Source organism: Geotrypetes seraphini, chromosome 1 (assembly GCF_902459505.1).
Source record: "Geotrypetes seraphini chromosome 1, aGeoSer1.1, whole genome shotgun sequence".
NCBI lineage: Eukaryota > Metazoa > Chordata > Amphibia > Gymnophiona > Dermophiidae > Geotrypetes > Geotrypetes seraphini.
The window spans coordinates 121,650,960-121,674,456 of NC_047084.1; the positions used below are offsets into that span (position 1 = coordinate 121,650,960).

The 23,497-nt window shown below is 42.1% G+C and overlaps 1 protein-coding gene across 2 annotated transcripts in view; it reads right to left on the reverse strand.

The window, feature by feature from the left end:
- Positions 1-23,497, reverse strand: part of TLN1 (talin 1) — a 690,102-nt gene that overhangs the window by 279,316 nt on the left and 387,289 nt on the right. For both annotated transcript variants that reach the window (XM_033937496.1, XM_033937486.1), the window contains 2 exons: positions 10,364-10,477; positions 10,085-10,219 (listed from right to left, as the gene is read on the reverse strand). In XM_033937496.1, coding sequence (XP_033793387.1) covers positions 10,085-10,219; positions 10,364-10,477 — 249 coding nt within the window. The remainder of the gene's footprint in view (positions 1-10,084; positions 10,220-10,363; positions 10,478-23,497) is intronic.

Here is a 23,497-nt window from a genome sequence, read left to right on the forward strand (position 1 = left end):
GGCCGGGTGTATCGGAATGTGCGTATACATCTCCTTGAGGTCCAGAGAGCACAGCCAGTCCCCCTCGTCCAAGAGGGGGTACAAAGTAGGAAGAGTGAGCATTCTGAACCGTTCCCTGACCAGAAACTTGTTCAGGAGCACAGAGGTCCAGGATTGGATGTAGATCCCCCGTCTTCTTGGGTACCAGAAAGTATCAGGAATAAAATCCGGTGTTCCACTGGTCCGGGGGAACCTCCTCGACCGCCCGAAGGCGAAGAAGGGCCTGAGCTTCCTGCAAAAAGAGAGGCAGCTGACCGAGCAGAAGGAAACTCTCTTGGAGGTAGATCCGGGGGACGTGACTGATGTGAAGGGCGTACCCCTCCCGGATGATAGAAAGCACCCAACTGTCGGTGGTAAGACTTTCCCCACTGGGCATAGAAATGGTGGAGATGAACCCCTGATGGGGAGGGGGGGAAGGCTCCAGGAGGAAGGGAGCCCGAAGGGCTCGGACCAGAATTGTCAAAAAGAAATGCCTCCGCTGGGTCAGACCTGAGGTCCATCGAGCCCAGCAGTCCGCTCACGCGGCGGCCCAACAGGTCCAGGACCTGTGCAGTAAATTTCTATCTATACCCCTCTATCCCCTTTTCCAGCAGGAATTTGTCCAATCCTTTCTTAAACCCCAGTACCATACTCTGCCCTATAACGTCCTCTGGAATTGCATTCCAGGTATCCACCACACATTGTGTAAAGAAGAACTTCCTAGCATTTGTTTTGAATTTGTCCCCTTTCAACTTTTCCGAATGCCCTCTTGTTTTTTTTATTTTCTGAAAGTTTGAAGAATCTGTCCCTCTCTACTCTCTCTATGCCCTTCATGATCTTGTAAGTCTCTATCATATCCCCTCTTAATCTTCTCTTTTCCAGAAAAGAGTCCCAGTTTTTCCAATCTCTCAGCGTATGAAAGGCTTTCCATCCCCTTAATCAGTCGTGTCGCTCTCCTCTAAACTCTCTCGAGTATCGCCATATCCTTCTTAAGGTACGGTGTACCAATACTGGACCCTTGAGGACAACTCGAAGGCGTCATAGGCCGCCTGGAACATATTGAGGTGGAGCTGGGAGAGGGTCTCCTCGAAGAGGCGAAATTTCCGATGCCGAGAATCCGGTACGTCCTCCCGGAACGAGCACATCACTCTAAGCGTGCCTCCTTACGTAGGGAATACTCTTCCTCGAGATCGCCCCCGAAGGAGCGCACTGTTGCAACTAAGACCCAACCATCCTTGGTCTCGGTGCCTATGTTCGAGGACATGCTTAAGGCTATTCTTATCACGCAACTTTCCTCGGTGGTGAGCCAACTGGTCCCGACTTCGACGACTCTGACATCTGTCTTGACCCAGTCTCGGTCTGACCAGCCTAAGCGTCCCCTCGTTTCTCGAGGCCCTGCCCGCAAGACTCGACGGGTTCCCTCGAGCGATTCTTCATCCCCCGAGTCACCTGTAACTTTTCGGGGATCCAGGCCAGGGGGCCATTTTTCCCCCACTACTTTGTCGAGGTTTGCCGCTCCTAAAAAGCCCCGGTCTTCTCCACCCCTTCGGGGCAGGTCTCCAACCACGAATTCTTCTAGACACAGGCTTGTCCTCGACTTGGATTCTGTGTTGTGTTCCCCATCGAGGCAGCTACCAGCCTCTAAGGGGTCTTCTTTGAAACCGGTGGAGGAATTTTCCTTTATTCAGTCTTCCCCGAGGCGTCGCCAGCTAATTCCTTGGACCCCGGGGTCTTCCCCGGCCCACCTAGCACGGGGTCGTTCCTCGACGCCCCCCAAACACCCTAGTAGAGCCTCTTCAGTCTCCCATTCGTGGGACTCCGAGGCCCCGGCTTACTATTCGAGGGAAATTTCTCCCTCTTTCTCGGCTACCCCCAGATCTCGCTCAGGGGTCCTCCTCAGGAGGATGAGTCTTCTTCTCGAAACTCCTCTTTTATTCATTTCATCTTAGACATAGGTTGGGCCTTGAAACTGGACCTCCAGTCTGAGTCCCATTATACCCAGGAATATCTGAAGAGAGGGTGTTGATCATACCGCCCCACGAAGCGTTGCACTTGCCATTGCACCAGGTTCTCCGGCAAACCTTTCTCCGGAACCTGGAGACCCCCTAGGTCAGACATTCCCTCCAAGTTGGAGTCCCGTTACCGGACAATTCTGGTTAAGGGGTTTGAAAGTTCTCAGCTTTCTCATCAGTCCTTGGTGGTTGAGTCTTCCTTGAAGAAGTCCAACCCCTCTAGGTTTACTCTGCCATCCCTCCGGGCAGGGAGGGCCGTACGATGGACAAATTTGGTCGCCATCTTTATCAAAACCAATGATGGCAAATCGTGTCCTCAACTATAACTTTATCTTCACGTCCTACCTTCAGTTATGTGTGGATGCCAACGAGGCAGCACTGACATGAGACTCGGAGGTATGCTTCTTTGCCGGCACACCTGAGGAGGAAAGAGGAGGACTTACCCGAGGCCGGAGTAACAGGAGGGGGCCAAGGCCGGAGCCTTCAATGGCCGACGGGGACTTCGAGGCCAAAGTGCCCAACGAGGGCGCCGAGGCCGAGCTCGAGGCATGTCCCGCAGGGATCGATGGGCCAAAGAGTTGGAGAATCTTGGCCACCCTCCTACGAAGAGCCCGCAGTTGCAAAGTCGCACAACGGGGGCACGACTCAGCGCGGTGTTCTGCAGCAGGCACTCCACACACACAACGATGAGGGTCGGTGATGAAGATAACCCAGTTGCACTTAGTATAGTTTTTAAACCCGGAATGAGGCCGGGACATAAGATAAAATACGGCCGCGGCCCCACGAGGCCAGGCGGCCAGAGTAAGACCAAGAACCCGGTCAAAAAGATATGAACTGAAAAACAAACAAAAAGACGCGAGCACAGCGACTCAAAATAAACTAACCAAACAAGCCATGATGAAAGAGAGACAACGATATCGCGCGAAACAAGGGAGCAGTGCTTCTGGCTCCGCGGAAAACAGAGAACACGCTGAAGAGACGCATGCCCTAGACCGGGCAGGAGAGGCACGCACGCATTTGCGGGCCAATCGCAAGCTTGAAGGTCTTCAAGCAAGTCTGCTTGCGAAAACGTCCGCTAGGAGGCTCTGTCGGTGACATCACCCACATGTAGAGAATATGCTGTCTGCTTGTCCTGGGATAATCAGATCTTTGTCAATTTGCTGTGATTGGGTCAATAGAGTGGGCAGACTTGATGGGCTACAGCTCTTTTCTGCCGTCATCTTTCTATGTTTCTATGAGTCCGGAGGTCTGTAGACAACAGCCAAGTGGATAGAAGTTCCATCTTCTCTTTTCAAAACAATCCATAACACTTCTTCCTTTCCCCAGGTACCCTGCATTTCAGTCGCTTGGATATCTGTCTTTACATACAGAGCTACTCCTCCACCTTTTCTACCATCTCTGTCCTTCCTGAAGAGATTATACCCCGGTATGTCAATTCTACTCAATTTGTAACTTTTTTATAATCATTGTAAACCGCATAGAACTTCACGGTCCTGCGGTATATAAACCATTATTATTATTATTATGTTGGCATCCCATCCATGGGAATCACTGAACCATGTCTCACTGATAGCAACAATATCCAAGTCTGCCTATAACATCAGGGCTTGCAAGCTTGATTTTTGTTGTTTAGACTGTGGGCATTTGTAGTCATTGCTTTCCAGTTACTATTCATCAACAATCTCATGTGTATGGTGTATGGGGACAGACTTAAAGATCTCAATATGTATGTGAGTAGCTTGGAGGAGAAAGTTGGGAGATGGGAGATACGATAGAGACATTTAAATATCTACATAGAAAAATGTGCATGAGGTGAGTCTCTCATTTGAAAGCAAGCTCTGGAATGAGAGGGCATAGGACGAAGTTAAGAGGTGACAGGCTCAGGAATAATCTAAGGAGACACTTTTTTACAGAAAGGGTAGTAGATGAATAGAATAGTCTTCTGGTCGAGGAGGTAGAGATAAAGACTCAATATACAAGGTCCTCTTGCAATTTTTCACAATCCTTTTGTGATGTTCAAGGTTGTTAAACCGCAACAGGATATTTGAAAAATTGCAAGAGGACCCTGTGAGACTGGAAGACTGGCCTCAAAACGTTTAATGTGAGCAAGTACAAAGTGATGCATGTGGGAAAGAGGAACCCAAACTATAGCTATGTGATGCTGGGTTCTTTGTTAGGAGTCACTTCCCAGGAAAAGGATCTAGGTGTCATTGTTGAGGATATATTGAAACTCTCAGTTCAATGTGCAGCGGCTGCGAAGAAAGCAAATAGAATGTTTAGGAATTATCAGGAAAGGATTGGAAAACAAAGATGAAAATGGTATAATGCCCCTGTATTGTTCTATGGTACAGCTGCAACTTCAATATTGTGTGCAGCTTTGGTCACTGTATCTCAATCTCCAGCTTAGAGGTGATACGATACAGATCTATAAAATACTGAGTGGAGTGGAAAGGGTAAAAACATAAGAACATAAGAATTGCCACTGCTGGGTCAGACTAGTGGTACATTGCGCCCAGCAGTCCGCTTCTGTGGCGGCCCCCAGGTCAAAGACCAGAGCCCTAATCAAGATCAACCCTACCCGCATATGTTCCAGTTCAGCAGGAACTTGTCCAACCTTGTCTTGAATCCCTGGAGGGTGTTTTTCCCTTTAACAGCCTCCGGAAGAGTGTTCCAGTTTTCCACCACTCTCTGGGTAAAGAAGAACTTCCTTACGTTTGTACGGAATCTATCCCCTTTTAACTTTAGAGAGTGCTCTCTCGTTCTTTCTATCTTGGAGAGGGTGAACAACCTGTCTTTATCTACTAAGTCTATTCCCTTCAATATCTTGAATGTTTCTATCATGTCCCTTCTCAGTCTCCTCTTTTCAAGGAGAAGAGACCCAGTTTCTCCAGCCCCTCCTCCAGCACCTTAACCATTTTGTCGCTTTTTCTCTGGACCTTTTCGAGTAGTACCGTGTCCTTCTTCAATGTATGGGCGACCAGTGTTGGATGCAGTATTCCAGGTGAGGGTGTACAATGGCCTGGTGCAAGGGCAAGATAACCTTCTCCGATCTGTTCGTGATCCCCTTCTTAATCATTCCTAGCATTCTGTTCGCCCTCTTTGTCGCCGCCCACACATTGCGCGGATGGCTTCATCAACTTGTCGACCAGTACTCCTAAAGTCTCTTTCCTGGGGGGGGGGGGGGGGGGTGTCTCTCCGAGTATCACCCCAGACATTCTATATTCGTGCATAAGATTTTTGTTACCAACATGCATCACCTTACACTTATCCACATTAAACCTCTTTTGTCATGCCGCGGACCATTTCTCAAGCGTGTTTATGTCCTGTTGCAGGTCTTCGCAATCCTTCTGCGTCTTCACTACTCTGAATAACTTTGTATCGTCTGCAAATTTAATCACCTTGCTCATTGTACCAATTTCCAGGTCGTTTATAAATATGTTGACGAGCATGGGTCCAAGCACCAAACCCTGCAGCACTCCGCTCATGACGCTTTTCCCAGTCCGAGTATTTTCCATTTACCTCCACTCTCTGTTTCCTATCCGCCAACCAGTTTTTTATCCACATGAGTATGTCACTCTCGATTACATGGCTAGCAATTTTTCATAGTAGTCGTTCATGCTGGACCTTGTCTATCTGCCTGTTTACTCCCTCGAAGAAGTGCAACAATTTGTCAAGCAAGATCTCCCCTTGCTGAAGCCATGCTGGTTGGCCCTTATCAGATTGTGTCCGTCGAGGTGATCAATGATGCGGTCCTTTATCAGCGCCTCTACCATCTTTCCTGGTACCGAGGTCAGACTCACTTGGGAGTATTGTGTTCAGTTTTGGAGACTGTATCTGGCGAAGGACCCAAAAAGGCTTGAAACGGTCCAGATGAGGGTGACGAAAATGATAGATTGGTGACAAAAGATGTATGAGGAGAGACTGGAAGCCCTGAATACGTACTGTATACCTTAGAGAAAAGGAAGGACAGGGGAGATATGATTCAGACGTTCAAATACTTGAAAGGTATTAACATAGAACAAAATCTTTTCCAGAGAAAGGAAAATGGTAAAACCAGAGGACATAATTTGAGGTTGAGGGGTGGGAGACTCAAGAGCAATGTAAGGAAATTCTTCTTTATGGAGAGGGTGGTGGATGCCTGGAATGTACTCCCGAGAAAGGTGGTGGAAAGGAAAACGAAGACAGAGTTCAAAAAAGCATGGGATGAACACAGAGGATCTAGAATCGGAAAAATAATGGTAAATAAGAACATAAGAAGTTGCCCCCGCTGAGTCAGACCAGAGGTCCATCTTAGCTCAGCGGTCCGCTCCCACGGCGGCCCATCAGGCCTAGTGCCTGAACAGTGGTCCCTGATTAATTTTGTAACTTACCTCTAATCCCATCCCTATAATCTACCTCTACTCTTATCTGTACCCCTCAATCCCTTTGTCTTCCAAGTAACCTATCCAAAGCTTCTTTGAACCCCTGTAGCGTGCTCCTGTTTATCACATCCTCTGGTAGCGCGTTCCATGTATCCACCACCCTCTGTGTGAAAAAAGAACTTCCTGGCGTTTGTTCTAAACCTCTCCCCTTTCAATTTCTCTGAGTGCCCCCCTTGTACTTATTGATCCCCTTAATTTGAAAAATCTGTCCTGTCTATTTTTTTCTATTTTAAATATTGAAGAACTAAGTCCAGTAACTGGGCAGACTTGCACGGTCTGTGTCTGTATATGGCCATTTTGGGGGAGGATGGGCTGGGGAGGGCTTCAATGGCTGGGGATGTAGTGGACTGGAGTGAGCTTGACGGAGGACTTCATTAGTTGAAACCTAAGAACATGTACCGGACAGATCTTTAGATCCTTGCCCCAGAAATAGCTAAGGAGAAGAAGACACCCCCCTCCCCAAACAAATTTTTAGATTGAATCAGGTTGCATAGACTAGATGGACCATTTCGGTTTTTATCTGAAGTCATCTACTATCTTACTCAGTATTACAACTTGTTGCAATGCCTCTCTCTCTCTTTTGGCCTCTCCCCAGAAATCAACCAGGAAAAAGGAAGAAGAAAAAAACGAAGAGGACAAAAATGTTATAACATAGCAGAAAATCAACTTATAGACTGCATAATCGTTATTCAATCTAAAAGCCAACTTCAATTTAGTGAAGAGCAAAATTGTCCATAAAATGCAATTGAATATAGTAGCATGGGCATTTTATTCCACAGAGCTGATGTCAGAAAGAAAAAAGCTGACTTATAGGTAGATTCCCAGTTTGCCCAAACGGACTTGGAAGTACCTGCCTGTGATCATTAAGGGAGTGCAAAAATCTCATTGGAACACTGGGAATAGTTAAAGCTGCCAAGTAATGTAATGTAATGTAATGTAATTTATTTCTTATATACCGCTACATCCGTTAGGTTCTAAGGTAGTTGTGACCTGGCGAAATAGGATACCGGGCTAGATGGACCACTGGTCTGACCCAGTATGTTCGTTCTTATGTTCTTAGTCAGGTCTGTTAATGCGAAGGGTTTTATGCTTCAGGGTTAATTTACATTTGCTCCTATGTTAAACTGAGTGCCCTTGTGATAGGTCCCAACTCGGGGTGCCCTCAGGGTGGGTCCCAAAGCGACGGGTTGGATCAAGAACTGGTTACAAAAGTTGGATAGTTCTAAGTCGAATAGATGTTGGCATTGTCATCTCGAAGCAGGGACTTTAGATCATGTATTGTTCTATTTTCCATTTATTTTGGCTTTTTGGAAATCAATATGGGGCCAAATAAATTGTTTGTTGGAAAATCCAGTGGCATTGTCCTATGATACTATGTTATTTGGCATGTCAATGAGGGCTAAAAGCCAAATATCATCTAAGAACAACAGGCTTCTACTTATTATGACAAGGGTTGCCATACAACAAATTAGGGGCAATTGGAAAAATTGGAGGAGGCTTATGTGTCATATGTATAAAATGGAAAGGACATTGGCCATTCAGAAAGGGAATTTCCAGAAATATCAGGAGACTTGGGAGCCATTAACAAAATATTGTAATGTCTAAAAATGCACATCCGGGAGGGGGGGTTTGGTATGATAATGAATTTTGGTATATATGTATGGGGATCATGATAGATATTTTAGATGTTGGAAATTGTGATTGATTAAGGGGGAAGGGGAATAAATTCTTATATGGTTATTAATAGAATTTTATGTGTGGTGTTTGAGTATAAAATGTTGTATTTACTGTTACACTTATTGTAAGTTTTGAAAAGAATAAAGAATTGGGAAAAAAAAGAAGAAATACCGGTGGCATTGTCATATGATACTGTACTTTTTGGCATGTCACTGAAGGCTAAGAGCCAAATATCTTTGAAAAATAATAAGCTTTTACTTATTATGACAGGGTTTGCCATACAGCAGATTATGAGAAATTGGAAGAGTTGGAATATATTGTACTAGACTTTCTGGTGGAATTCTTTATGTAATATATATAAAATGGAAAGAATAATAGCTACACAACAGGGATATTTAAGAAAATTTCAAGATGTATGGGAGCCTTTAGCAAAATACTGTAATGAGTAAATACTGTTTTTCCCTTAATAGTGCATGTTCAAGATTGGGGGGGGGGAAGGATAGATCATGGTTTTTATATAAGTGGAAGGAATATTAGGAAAGAAGTATTGTATGTTGTATGTATTTAAAATTTGTTATGGAAGGGGAGGGAAAGGGGGAGATAAGACTTACAATGGATTATTGCAGAATATTAAGTGTTGTATCTAAGTGAAAATGTTTTTAATTGATGATACACTTATTATAAGTTTAAAAATGAATAAAGATTTATTAAAGAAAAAAAAAAGAACTGGTTGAGTGGAAGGTGACAGAGGATAGTGATCAACGGAGATCGCTCTGAGGAAAGGGATGTTACCAGTGGTGTGCCTCAAGGTTCTGTTAGTGGGCCTGTTCTTTTTAACATTTTTATAAACAATATTGCTGAACGATTGTTGGGTAAGATTTGACTCTTTGCAGATGATACGAAAATCTACAACAGAGTAGACACACCGGATGGTGTGAATAACATGAAGAAAAACCTGGCAAAGCTTGAAGAATGGTCTGAAATTTGGCAGCTAAAATTTAATGCTAAGAAATGCAAGGTCATGCATTTGGGCTGCAAAAACCCAAGGGAATGGTACAGATTAGGGAGCGAAGAGCTTATGTGCACGACAGAAGAGCAGGACTTGGGTGTGATTGTATGTGATGATCTTAAGGTGACCAAATAGGTTCAAAAGCCTGAAGGATGCATAGGGAGAAGTATGTCTAGTAGGAAAAAGGAGGTATTGATGCCCCTGTATAAGACCTCATTTAGAATATTGTGTACAATTCTGGAGGATATATATAAAAAGGATGGAGTCGATTCAGAGGAAGGCTAATAAAATGGTATGTGGTCTTCATCATAAGGCCTATGGGGACAGACTTATAGATCTCAATCTGTATACTTTGAAGGGAAGAGGGGAGATATGATAGAGACGTTTAAATACCTACGTAATATAAATGTGCATGAGTCGAGCCTCTTTAATTTGAAAGGAAACTGCAATGAAGTTAAGAGGTGGTAGATGCATGGAACACTCTCCCAGAAGAGGTGGTGGAAACAGAGATTGTGTCTGAATGCAAAAGGGCCTGGGATAGGCACATGGGATCTCTCGGAGAGAGAAAGAGATCATGGTTACTGCAGATGGGCAGACTAGATGGGCCATTTGGCCTTTATCTGCCATCATGTTTCTATGTAACAGAGGTGTGATATGGTCATGGTATTTCACGCTACATAAGACTTGAGCAGCAGTGTTTTGAAGGACATATGACATTACACTAATCAAGTTGAGAGTTTATGAAAGCATAAAATAAAGTAAGTGATGCGTTCTTGTCTAAATAACTTCAGATAGATCTGAGTTGCTCAAGAGCAAAACCCCCTATTTTAATACAGCTGATAGCAGAGAGCTCCTTTCAAGTCTGGGCTAACTCATACTGCTTTGTCCAGATGTCCTCGACAAGCGTGGTGAAAAGCTTGTAATTCAGGAGATATGACTGCCCTTACCTTCTGTGCTGCAGTGCGTAGCTCAGCCAACGCTGCTGCCAGGTTCTTGGTACACTGGCTAAGCTGCATGGCAGATGCTTGGTCTGTGATAGTTGGAACAGTGGCTTTTCCTGCGGCAACCATCTTTCCACCAGGCTACAGGAGAGGATCAAAGTATTAGAGATCTAAGATTTTATAGTGCTAGATCACAACTACAGAAAGACAGAAAAAACATAAGGACAGGTGGGGAAAGTGGGACATGATCCCTCAGCTTAGGACAAGAGAGAAGCTCCATCATACCTGAAGGAAACTCTGGCTGGCACTGATGAGAGCTAGCTGAGCACTTGGGCTATCAGGCTGAGACTGACTACCACGCACACCTTGCACAAGCATTGGGATCTGATCTGCAACCACCTACAATCCACAGAATTGAAAACCATTATCACCCTCAGGACATTACAGTCACTTTATCACAACCAGTAAGAAAAAAAGACAATGGCAAGTAATGGCAAGGTAACTAGAACAGCTTTTTCAAGTCTAAGTTATATTTCAAGTACTGTAGTTATTTCCCTACCTTAAAGCTTTCAATTTCAGTTGCACCAGAGGCAATGGAGAGTAGAATTAAGTGTCTAAGGATTGACGCACTAGTCAGTGATCATCGCTAAACCTGTTTTCACAGCTTTAGTGACAATTCACAAAATGGCCCACCACATGTTTTTCCCCTTGATCGCTCATTTTCGGAGCTGGCCATGCAAATTAGCTAAGACCTCATGCAAAGTAGCCAAGCAATTGATGCACTAACATCGCTTGGCTATTCAAAAAAAAAAAAAAGGGGGGGTTAACGATCAGAAAAATCCCGACAGGTGTGCCTGGATTTTTTTCAATGGCATAGATATTTTGCATGTGTTACTTTTTTATTTTATTTTATAATTTTTATTCATTTTACAGCTTACATCAAGTTACACATGCAAAATATCTGTCCCATAAAAAAAGAAAAAGAAAAAAAGCACCCCTCCAGCCAATGACAGCCCTCCTTCACCAACGAACCAGCACTGGGAAATGGCACACCCATGCCAGCAAAAACAGCATGAGGAATGCCCACTCCCGCACCAAGTACCTCCCCAAACATTCTCTATCCTTCCTCCCCCCCCACAAAAGAAAGGCAGGATGGATGCCCGTTCTCTCCTGCCACTGGAGGTTCCCCCCACTGGTATCTTCTCAGACATTGGAGCACGACAGAAGCTCAGTCCGTCCTTCTCATACGTCTCTGAGAAGGTACCGGGGGGGGGAAGAGTTCAAGAGACAGTGAGGGACTTCCAGTGGCAGGAGGAAGTGGGCATCCCTCCTGCCTTTTTTTTCAGGAGAGGGGGAGGTTAGAGGATGTGTGCCTTCAATGGCAGGAGGGAGTGGGCATCCCTCCTGCCCTATCGCTGCTGCAGGGGGTGGGGGTGGGGAGGGGGAGTTGCATTGGCAGGAGGGAGTGGGCATCCCTCCTGCTGTATCGCTGGTGTGGGGAGGTGGAGGAAGTTGCATTGGCAGGAGGGAGTAGGCATCCCTCCTACCATTTTTGCTGCCTGGGGGGGGGGGTTCGCGGTGTCCTAATAGCAGTGACAGGAGGCTGCTTCCCCAGTCACCTCCGTGCAAATCATTTGTATGCAAACTTTTTTTCCCCAAATTCTTTATTCATTTTTCCATCTTACATCAAGAACACAATATTACATCATTTAAACCTCGTAAACATCACTTGTATTTCTTTTAACATCATCTTAAAAACATACATTTATACCCTCCCCTCCCACCCTTCCCACAAATATTTTAATCAAAAATATCATATAAATATTATCAATTGATCGAACCTTAATATAACTTTATACCCTCCCCCCTCCCCCCTATGTATAAGTGTACTTTCAATGGATAATGGTGTCTAATCGTTGCAATAAATTGTCAATGGCCCCCAAATCTTTTTAAAATTATTATAATTCCCTCTTTGTATGTCAACTACTCTTTCCATTTTGTAAATGTGACACAACAAAATCCACCAGAAGGTATAATTTAGTCTACTGTAATTTTTCCAATTACTGGTAATATGTTGTATGGCGACTCCTGTCATGATCAATAAAAGTTTATTATTGCTTAATGAAATTTGACTTTTTGTTTTCATTGACATACCAAACATTATTGTATCATATGATAATGCTACATGGTTTTCTAGTAAACAATTAATTTGAGACCAGACTGATTTCCAAAATGCCATGATACAGGGACAATAGAATATTAAATGATCTAAAGTCCCTGCTTCCAGATTACAATGCCAGCATCTGGGGGGGCGTGGCTTAGCGCGCACACAAAATGGAGGTGTGATCGCGACGCTCCTCTTACCTGGGCAATGGATTATCAAGTGAAGTTTCATTTCTGGGTGATTTTCAGCTTGAAAGTATCGGAGAAAGGCGTGTGTACGCAGCAGACCAAAAATGAAACCGGAGGGATGGCAAAGCACCAGAAGCAGGATCAAATTACGCCGACTAAAGTTCCACTTCCAGGAGACGCATCGGAGGAGTTGAGTAAAGCCAAAGTTATGGGGGAATTAAGGCAGATTAAACAAATGCTAAAAGAAAACGCAAGTAATAAGGTGGAAATGAAGGAAGAAATAATAAATATTCATAGACAAATTGAATTGGCAAATAAAAGAACCACAGAGTTGGAAACTAAAATGGAGGTTTTGGAATGTGCAGAGAGAAGATGTAAAAATGACAGTTTAGCGATTATGGAATTAAAAAAATCAGCTGGAGGAAAGAATGTTAAACTTTTTGGTTTAGCAGAAAATTTGGAAGGAGGAAATGCCATTCAGTTTTTAGAAAATCTATTACCTAAGCTGTTACAGTTGGATTTCAAACAGCCTACAGAAATAGAACGTGCACACCGGATTCCAATAAAACGTTTGGCTAATCAAGGGAGACCAAGACCTTTAATATTTAAGTTGTTACGTTATCAACAGGCAATAGACATTTTAAATGAAGCAAAACGAGACAAAAATTTAAACTACAATAGGTCCAAAATATGGTTTTTGCCTGATTTTGCTAAAAATACAGCAAATACAAGGAAACAATTCCTTACAATGAGACCTCAATTAAAGGAAAAAGGGTATAAATATGGATTATACTATGCAGCAAAAATGAGAGTCCCTTGTGGGGATAAATCTTTATATTTTGAAGACCCGGAGAAGTTAAAGATCTTTCTCTCAAAATCAGAGCTTATGTCATTTTAGAGAGTTGTTTGGTGGATTGGATGGATGACAAGATATTAAACAAAGCTTACAGAACTGATCCATGGGACTCCTATTTTGTTAGATTAATGAGAATAAATATGAAAGAACAGACAAATTAATAAACTGATAAAATGGAAATAGACAATAGTGGAATTTGTAAGAAGAAGGAAGCAAGATAAGACTGATTACAGACACTGCATTTGTGGGAATAAGCAGTCGGGTGGACAATGGGGAACCCATAGACATCATTTACCTCGATTTTCAAAAGGCTTTCAACAAGGTGCCACATGAAAGGCTGCTTAGGAAGCTGTGGAACCACGGGGTGGGAGGGGATGTGCACAGATGGATCAAGCACTGGTTGTCGGGTAGACTGCAGAGGGTCGGAGTAAAGGGCCAATATTCTGACTGGCGGGGAGTCACGAGCGGTGTGCCACAGGGATCGGTGCTGGGGCCGTTACTCTTCAACATATTTATCAATGACCTGGAAAAGGAGGCAAAGTGCGAGGTTATAAAATTTGCAGACGATACCAAACTGTTAGGTCCAGGGAGGAGTGTGAGGACCTGCAAAGGGACCTGGACAAGCTGGAAGACTGGGCAAACAAATGGCAAATGTGCTTTAACGTGGAAAAATGCAAGGTCATGCATATAGGGAAAAAGAACCCGTTGTTCAACTACAAATTGGGGGGGGGCATTGTTGGGAGACAGCAGACTTGAGAGAGACTTGGGTGTGCTGGTGGATGCATCACTGAAGCCATCTGCACAGTGCGCAGCAGCCTCGAAAAAAGCCAACAGGATGCTGGGCATCATAAAGATGGGCATAACAACCAGGACGCGGGAAGTCATCATGCCATTGTATCAAGCGATGGTGCGTCCACATCTGGAATACTGCGTTCAGTATTGGTCGCCGCACCTCAAGAAGAACATGGTGGTACTTGAGAGAGTCCAAAGGAGAGCAACGAAACTGGTAAAAGGGCTGGAACACTGCCCATACGCCGAGAGGTTGGATAGGCTGGGGCTCTTCTCTCTGGAGAAGAGGAGGCTCAGGGGAGATATGATAGAGACCTTCAAGATCATGAGGGGCATAGAGAGGGTGGATAGGGACAGATTCTTCAGACTGAAGGGGACAACAAGTACAAGGGGGCATTCGGAGAAACTGAAGGGAGACAGGTTCAAAACAAATGCAAGGAAGTTTTTTTTCACACAAAGGGTCGTGGACACTTGGAATGCGCTACCGGAGGAAGTGATCAGGCAGAGTACGGTACAGGGATTCAAACAGAGATTGGACGGATTCCTGAGGGATAAAGGGATCGTGGGATACTGAGGGAGGAGCTGGGATGTAACACAAGTATAGAAAGCTAACCAGGTAATAAGCATAGAAACCCAACCAGGTCGTGCATGTGCAAGACCGGAGGGTTAGGACTTCGATGGGAAGATAGGACTTCAATGAGAAACCAAGGTGGCAAGGGAGCCCCTTCTGGTGATTCAGACAGGTCGTGACCTGTTTGGGCCGCCGCGGGAGCGGACTGCCGGGCAGGATGGACCTATGGTCTGACCCGGCGGAGGCACTGCTTATGTTCTTATGTTCTTAAATGAATGGCTGACGGTATACAGAAAACTATGGACATATTTGCCTATATTCAGCTAAGGAGTAAGAACTAAGAAAGCTGTTGAAAGTGATCCTAATTTAGCAGTATGACTAACAGAATTAAGAAAACGTTGCTGAATGCAGAAGCCATCAGTGAAGTCATGTTTTCCAAATGGGATAAGGTTAGACGGAGAACGGAAGAAGTGCACCTATGGAAACATGTGAAGAAAGGTTTACAACTGCAGTAGGAATGACTTGAATGTTGCATGGATACATCCAGTAGTTGGGCAAGTTCTGGGTTCGTTCAGATGCATGCAGAAGTAAAGATAGCAATACCAATAAAAGAATGGAGACATACACCAGAAATTCATAGAGAGTTATTTACATTGTATGCTTCTCCGATTATTTTGAAGCTGAAGTTATAGAAATGGTACTTTTGTAAAAGAGAGACTGTTCTTTTTGATTGCTTCCTAATATAGCTTCAATGGATTGGGTTTATATTGGTATCTTATAATTTTATTTATTTTTTTTAATATTTTAATAACATTGTAATTATATTATATTGATGGAGAAATATAGGGAAAAAAAATGTTTAATTAATAGTAATTGATCTATGTTTAAGTATGAATGAGATATTATTGGATGGTTGTGATACTTTTAGGTCTTGTCAAGAAGGGTGTTAGTTTTTTAATTGAATATGATAGAGGGTGATTGGATAAATAAAATAAAGAATTGAAAATTTTTAGTTATCATATCTTATAATAATTCATTCTTGATTATGAATTATAATTTAATTATATTTTTTATATGGTGAATATATATTTTCATCTAGGCGTGCATTTTCAGATGAATTGTTTGGGATGTATGGTGTGTGGATGTTGCTTTTAGGGTATTAAGTGGCAGATGATGTATATTAAGGATGAAAGTAATTTATTTGTGATAATCTAATGTTATGGTTTATTATTTATCTTATCAAATTAAATTTCCAAATATATATAATTATACATATTATTGAAGGTCATGATTGTTTTATCTATCTATAATAATAAAAAGCTAAGCGCGCATGTGCACTCGCGCCGCGTGTTCCCTGATCCCTTTTCTGTCGGGATGTGCAAGCATGAGTGCGCATGCGCGCTTACTACCTAAGTCACACATGGCAACTCAGCTGGGGCAGTCGGGGCCTCCCCCGCCGCACCCAACCCGCCCAGGCCCCGATCCCTCTCGCGGTGCTGGCGGCGGCTGCCGGGAGGAGGGCTCCAAATCGCTGAAGATTGTCCCTGATCAGCTTACCTGTCACCGCAGCCTCCCTGCTCTTTACCGTTGTTTCCGATTATCCAGCATCCAGCCCTCACCCCCACCACCACTTCCTGTTTCCGCAGAGGCGGGCCGCATCAGAGGCGACGGGGTATCGAAGCGCGAGTGAGCTGCTGAAGTGGTGGTGGGCGGCCTCAAGGTATGAGTTTGACATTAGGATGGTGGGGTGGAGAGGCCTGAGAGCAAGCATGCGCGCACAGGGAGGGGACGGGGAGAGACGCACTGGACTGAGAGGGAGTTGGGGAAGCGGAGAGACCGATCTGTTGGACCTCTGTTTGATTTCCACGTTAGGTGTTTTATTCCCTGGCTCAGCTGGTGCTAGGGAAGCTGCAGAGAGTGCGCTCACAGCCCCACCGGGGAGGCAGTCAGTCATTGCATAATGATGACCCCCCAGTGGTCAAACTTAGGGTCCAGATAATCTGGTTTATAGAGGGTTCTGAAGTTGGTGGCACGTGGCCAATTCAGTGATGAAACGGCCATGCTAAATCTTCCTGAGAATGCTATTCTGGAGGGACTGGATTTCAATTTTCGATCTAAAAACCAAAATTTAGCTTCCAGAACTTCCCCTTCACCCTTTCCTCTGTTGTTGTTATTTTACATATACCAAGAGAGACACCTTTTCCACAACAATGTCCATTCTTGCCTAAGTGATATAGTGTGAGAGAGTGCGCCTGTTTGGGTGAGCATGTTATTTTGTTATTTGGGGGAGGGGATGTGTGTCGGTGGTGGATTTGGTAGCCCTTTGTGGATATTCAGTGGTTTGGAGTTCCTCCTCGCTTTCTCCCCCTGCCGATGGACAGACATGCAGCTGACTGTGAATGAGTATGTGGAATGCTTGGTTGGGTGAAGTATGGATGGACTTTTTCATCTTGGGCCGGGGGTGGTTTCCTGGGGGAGGACAGCGGGGCAGGGGGGGAGCTGGGGGCCCTGCTCAAATCATTAGTGACTCCGTCACTCCGTCTCCCTAGGTGGGATGGGGCGAGAGTTGGTATTGGGGAGTAAGAGGGAGGTTGGGTTTTGGGGAGCTGGTGGGTTTAGGGTAGGGGGTGGAACTGTCATCCTTCAGACATTTTGAGTGTTGTTTGCTGGGTTCTTCTACAGAGTAGACAGGCATAGCACAACAGGGGGCCAGGGAGAGAGAGGGAAAGGGTTGCTGCTTTAGGAGGAGGGTTGTGCTAAAAAAAAGCAGCCAAGCAGAGAGAGGAAAAGAAAGGACAGACATACACATCTATTACTAGCACCCGTTAATGTAACGGCTTAAAGACTAGTATATCATATAATAGAGAATGTTTATAATAAAATATACTTAATATTTAGAATATTGGGAATGAATTTCAGGGTGTGTATATGGACAGGAATGATTTTTTCTGAGAATATAATGATTATTTAATGAAAAGAACAAAATAAATATTGTTATGAGATTAATTATTTATTAATCAATAGAGAAATTGATTAATTAAGAATGTTAATAGGAAATGGAAATGTAATTTTTGAGAATATGAAGTGCTGATATGGTGAATAATTAATGTATAATTTTAGATGTGTAGGGTTTGAGATAAGTCTTAATGAAATGATAGATGTAAGTAAATATGGGTTGCCCGGGGGAGGGGGATTTGGGGTTACTATTCCAATGTGTGTTCTTAGGCAGTCATTATATTGGGGGGGGGGGTTTGGGTGGGAAGAAGGTGGGTTTTCAATGCTATATTGAGATGGTTATGTTAAAGATTATTAAGGGGAAGGGTAATATAGGGATTAATATGTGTGCTAAAAGGAGAATTTTTTCAGACTTTAGAACTGGAAATAGGGAAGATGGTTATGTTTATGAATTAAAATTTTATTATGTCTTTTAAGATTTTCTCTATAAATGTCAATGGCCTGAATCATATGATCAAAAGGAAAAAAGTATTATCATTTTTAAAAAACAGAATGCGGATGTTTATTATTTACAGGAGACTGGAAGTATATCCTCCCCCCCAGTGCCTTTCTTCTCGCAATGATCTGCTGCATCCTTGGAGAATTTGGGGTTTTGGGGGAGGGACTGAAGGTCAACTGGCCCTCCATCTCCCAGTGTTCCGGTATGAGCATCATTAACGTGCAGACTTCCTTTTTTCCAGATCATCTGGACATCTCCTCCTTAGTCACTGCCCAACGGGAGTCTCTCTCATTGTAGTCAAAACTCTGTATCTTATGACTCTGGATTTTCAACAGCTATTTTCACGGCCAAAAGTGGATTTCACAGTAGCACAAGTGACTATGCATACCTCCCTTCCTAGTGAGGAAGGAGTGATGCTGAAGGATGAAGGATGCACCTTAATATGATGGAATCACAGAAACTAGAAGGTGGGTGGGTGAAAAAATGTTTTTTTGCTCCAGCTTCAGGTAAAAAAGCAGGGGTAGCAATTCTCATCAATAAAAAAAGTACGGTCACTTTTAAATTAATAAACTCAGATCCATATGGGTGGTGGTTATACGTAGATATGAGATTGGGAAATAATACTCTGATGTTGTTTAATATATATGCCCCTAATCTCTTCCTCCCCAAAACACCAACCAAGTATTCAGATCCCTGAAATGTAACGTAATCTTATATGTACTCTAACTGTAATCTATTTGTTATATCACACAGTAACGTACTTGTACTCTAACTGTAATCTATTTGTTATATCACACAGTAACGTACAGTCAATTTAATATCCAATTTGCAAGTTCTTCCGGAATTAATCCAGCTACTTCTCCTCCCTTGTAACAAAAAAAAAAACCAGAACTGTTGTAACTTCACTGGAAATGTCCAGTTAGCTCTTTTGTAATCTGCCTTGAACTGCAAGGTATAGGCGGAATAGAAGTCCCTAATGTAATGTAATTAGAACCAACAAGACTTCTTTAAAACTTTGCAGAGCTTATTATTACCACTGGCTACTTCTAATTTAGTAGAAGCTGGAGATTTCAATGCTGTAATGGATCCATTAATGGATAAAAAACCAAGTAAAAATATAAAATCTTTAGGATTGGATAATTTGGTTCAGTCATGTGATTTAAAAGATATATGGCGTATTCTTCATTTTAATGATCAGGAATTTTTCATTCTGTTCACAGGTCCAAAAGTCTTTTTCGAGAATTGATTATATATTTGTTTCAACTCATAAAGTTCAACATGTGATTAAAGCTTCCATTGATCCAATTATTATATCGGATCATGCTGGAATATGGGTGGAATTACAATTATATCAATTAGAAAATAGAAGACCTCTATGGAGATCTGAAAATGCATTGCTTATGGATGACAAATTTTTGGCAGATTTTAAAATACAAATTAGCGAATTCTTTCAATTTAATTTATTAGAGGATACATCTATTGAAAATTTATGGGATGCCTTTAAGGTGACTATGAGAAGTTTTATTATTTCCTATTCTGCTTATATTAGGAAACAGATTAAAATGCAATTTTTGAATTTAGAAAAAGAAATTAAATTATTAGAATCTAAATTGATAAGCAAATGGGACCATGATGTATTGCAAGCCCTTTAAAAAGCAAAAGGTAAATATAATGAATTAACTTCAAAAATGATAAGAAGAGATTTGTTTTCCAAATAGATAATGTATTATGGAAATTCTAATAAGGCGGGAAGATTATTGGCAAATTATCTTAAAGCAAAGAAAAGAAGAACCAACATTAATGCAATAAAAGATGATAAAGGTATTATAAATAATCAAATTGATCAAATATTAAAGCAGTTTCTGAATTTTTATAAAGACCTATATTCTTCTGAGTCTTATATAGAGAGGCAAAAGGATGGTTTAAATTTTTTAGATTTAATTGTTGGACCTAAGGTTCTGAACATATAAAAATAAGTTTAGATAAACCTATATCTCTAAAAGAGTTAGAATCAGCGTTGAAATCTCTTAGAGTTGGATCCCGCTCAAGGTGGTGATGGATATACGGTAGAATTTATAAAACATTTCAAAATGTCCTTTCACCTTATTTATTAAATTTATATCAGACACAACTTATAAAAGGTTATATTAAGGGTACTATGGCTGAATCATTAGTAATTGTTTTGCCTAAGCCAAACAAAGATCCCACTTTGGTTTCGAACTTCAGGCTTATATCTTTAATAAATGTGGATAATAAGCTTCTGGTGAAATTTTGGCTTTGAGATTATCTAAAGCTCTCCCTTATATTATAGATATGCACCAGACTGGGTTTGTAACTAAAGACATTCCTCTAATAACTCTAGATTAGCGTTCCATATGTTAAATTTATCAAAAAATTTGGAAGAGCCGGCTTTTGCTGTTTCCTTAGATGCAGAGAAAGCTTTTGATAGGGTAGAATGGAATTTCATGTATCAAACTTTAGATTGGTTTGGTATAGGTTCTGGATTTGTACAAATGATTACAACATTGTATAGCTTCCCTGTTGCAAGATTAAATATTAATAATACGTTGTCTGAGGGTTTTCAATTGCAGAGGGGAGTAGACAAGGTTGTCCTTTATCTCCTTGTTATTTGATATAGTATTAGAACCCTTATTGGTAGCTATGCAACAAGCAAAGGGGATACAGGGTATTCCTTATTCTGATATGGAATATAAGAACTCGGCATATGCAGATGATATTCTGCTTTATTTGAGAAATCCAGAGACTACCTTACCCTGTTTGTTGGAATTGATTGATACATTTGGTAAATTTTCAGGTTATAAAATTAATTGGAGTAAATCAGAAATTTTACCTTTAAATGTTTATTATCTAAAAGGATTATTTGATTCTTTTCCATTCATATGGAAAGAGGATGGATTTAAGTATCTAGGTATTCAAATTAAAAGTACAATTGATGATACAGTAAAGGAAAATGAAAAATTTGTATTAAAAAGAGTTACGGAGTTATGTGAGCAATGGAATCCTCTACATCTTCCTTGGTGGGGGAGAGTTCAAACTATTAAAATGATGATTTTGCCTGTGGTTTGTTACCAAATGAGTATGATACCGATCTATTTTCAGGGGTCCTTTTATAAAAAGTTTAATGGTATTCTTACAAAATTCCTTTGGCTTGGTAAAATGCCTAGAATTGTTTTAGTGTCCTTGCAAAGGTCAATTGAGGAGGGCGGGGTAAATTTTCCAAATTTTTATAGGTACCATCAAGCCTATATTTTACGTCAGGGTATGTATTGGATCCTCCCAGAACTCATAGATAATGCACCAGATTGGTTGTATTTGGAATGGCGCCTTTTGTTTCCTTTGAATTTAGTTCATGTTCCAAGAATTAACATGCCTAGGAGATATAGGGAAAATAAAATTTTAATGGATACTTGGAAAACGTTGAGATATACCAGCAGTTTAACACCTATCCCAATTAATAAGTCAACTAATCAATCCTTATGGATAAACTCCAAGATTAAAATCGGCGGATACCAAGTCCTCTGGAAGTACTGGATAATTGCAGGCATTTGAACTCTAAATGATGTTATTTCGGATGGTAAACTGCTTGAATTTTCACAACTGCAACATAGATTTGGTCTTAGTAAAACACAAAGTTTTAAATGGTTGCAGCTGAAGCAGGCTATTCAGGTAGGGTTCCCTAAATGGAAGACTCTGAACAGTCAATATAGTCTGGAGTTTCTATGCTTCCAAGCAGACTTCCTAGGACATCAAGCCGCATTGTGGTATAAATTATTATCTGGATACTTGAATAAAAAACCAAAAGTGTGGTCTAAGAGACATTTGGAGCATTGAGATTAAGCATCAGATTTCTGCATCTCAATGGCCACGAATTTGGTCTTGGAGGATGAGATGTACAGTGTCAGCATCTATGAGACAAATTTGGTTCTTTTTGTTACACAGAGTGTTTTGGACCCCTGTTCGTTTACAAAAATTAGATAGTTCTAAGTCCAATAAATGCTGACACTGTAATCTGGAACCTGGGACATTAGATCATCTACTTTATTATTGTTCCTATATTAAGATATTTTGGAATTCAATCTGGTCTCAAGTAAACTTATTATTGGAAAATCATGTTGCACTTTCCTACGATACATTTGTAGATATATTTGGCATGATGATGAGAAAGAAGAGTCAAATATCATCATATAACAACAAACTTTTATTAGTCATGACAGGGGTTGCCATCCAACATATAACCAATAATTGGAAAAAATCACAGAAACCTTATTACACATTTTGGTGGAATTCATTATGCCATATATTTAAATGGAACGAGCAATAGCAGTACAAAGAGGGACATATAATAACTTTATAAAAATATGGGGGCCATTGGCAAAATATTGTGGTGATTAGTCATCAATTCTTCTCTTTTCCTTTTCTTTTCTTTCTTAGCACACTAAAGGGGGGAGGGGGGAGTTGGGAATAATTTTACATAATATGTTATATAATACGTGTATATTTCTATTTCGGTTGAAAATGTGATGAAGAGTGGGTGGTTGGGTGGGGGTTATTACTTTACTAGATTTTTATATGGTAGATATTATACATAGAAATGACGGTAGAAAAGGGCCACGGCCCATCTAGTCTGCCCACACCAAGTCCCACCCCCTATCTACATCTACCTCCCTGAAGTGATCCGACATGCCAATCCCATCTTTTCTTAAAATCTGGCACGCTGCTGGCCTCAATTACCTGTTGTGGTAGACTATTCCAGCGATCAACCACCCTTTTGGTGAAGAAGTATTTTCTGGTATCGCCATGAAATTTCTCACCCTTGATTTTCCATGGATGCCCTCTAGTCGCCGTGGGTCCTTTAAGAAAAAAGAGATCTTCTTCTACTTCGATACGGCCCGTGACATATTTGAAGGTCTCGATCATATATTGGTCGCCGTACCTCAAGAAGGACATGGCAGTACTTGAGAGAGTCCAAAGGAGAGCAACGAAACTGGTAAGAGGGCTGGAACACTGCCCATACGCCGAGAGGTTGGCTAGGCTGGGGCTCTTCTCTCTGGAAAAAAGGAAGCTCAGGGGAGATATGATAGAGACCTTCAAGATCATGAGGGGCATAGAGAGGGTGGATAGGGACAGATTCTTCAGACTGAAGGGGACAACAGGTACGAGGGGGCATTTGGAGAAACTGAAGGGAGATAGGTTCAGAACAAATGCAAGGAAGTTTTTTCTTCACCCAAAGGGTCGTGGACACTTGGAATGCGCTACCGGAGGAAGTGATCAGGCAGAGTACGGTACAGGGATTCAAAACAGGGATTGGACGGATTTCTGAGGGAATAAAGGGATCGTGGGATACTGAGAGAGGTGCTGGGATGTAACACAAGTATA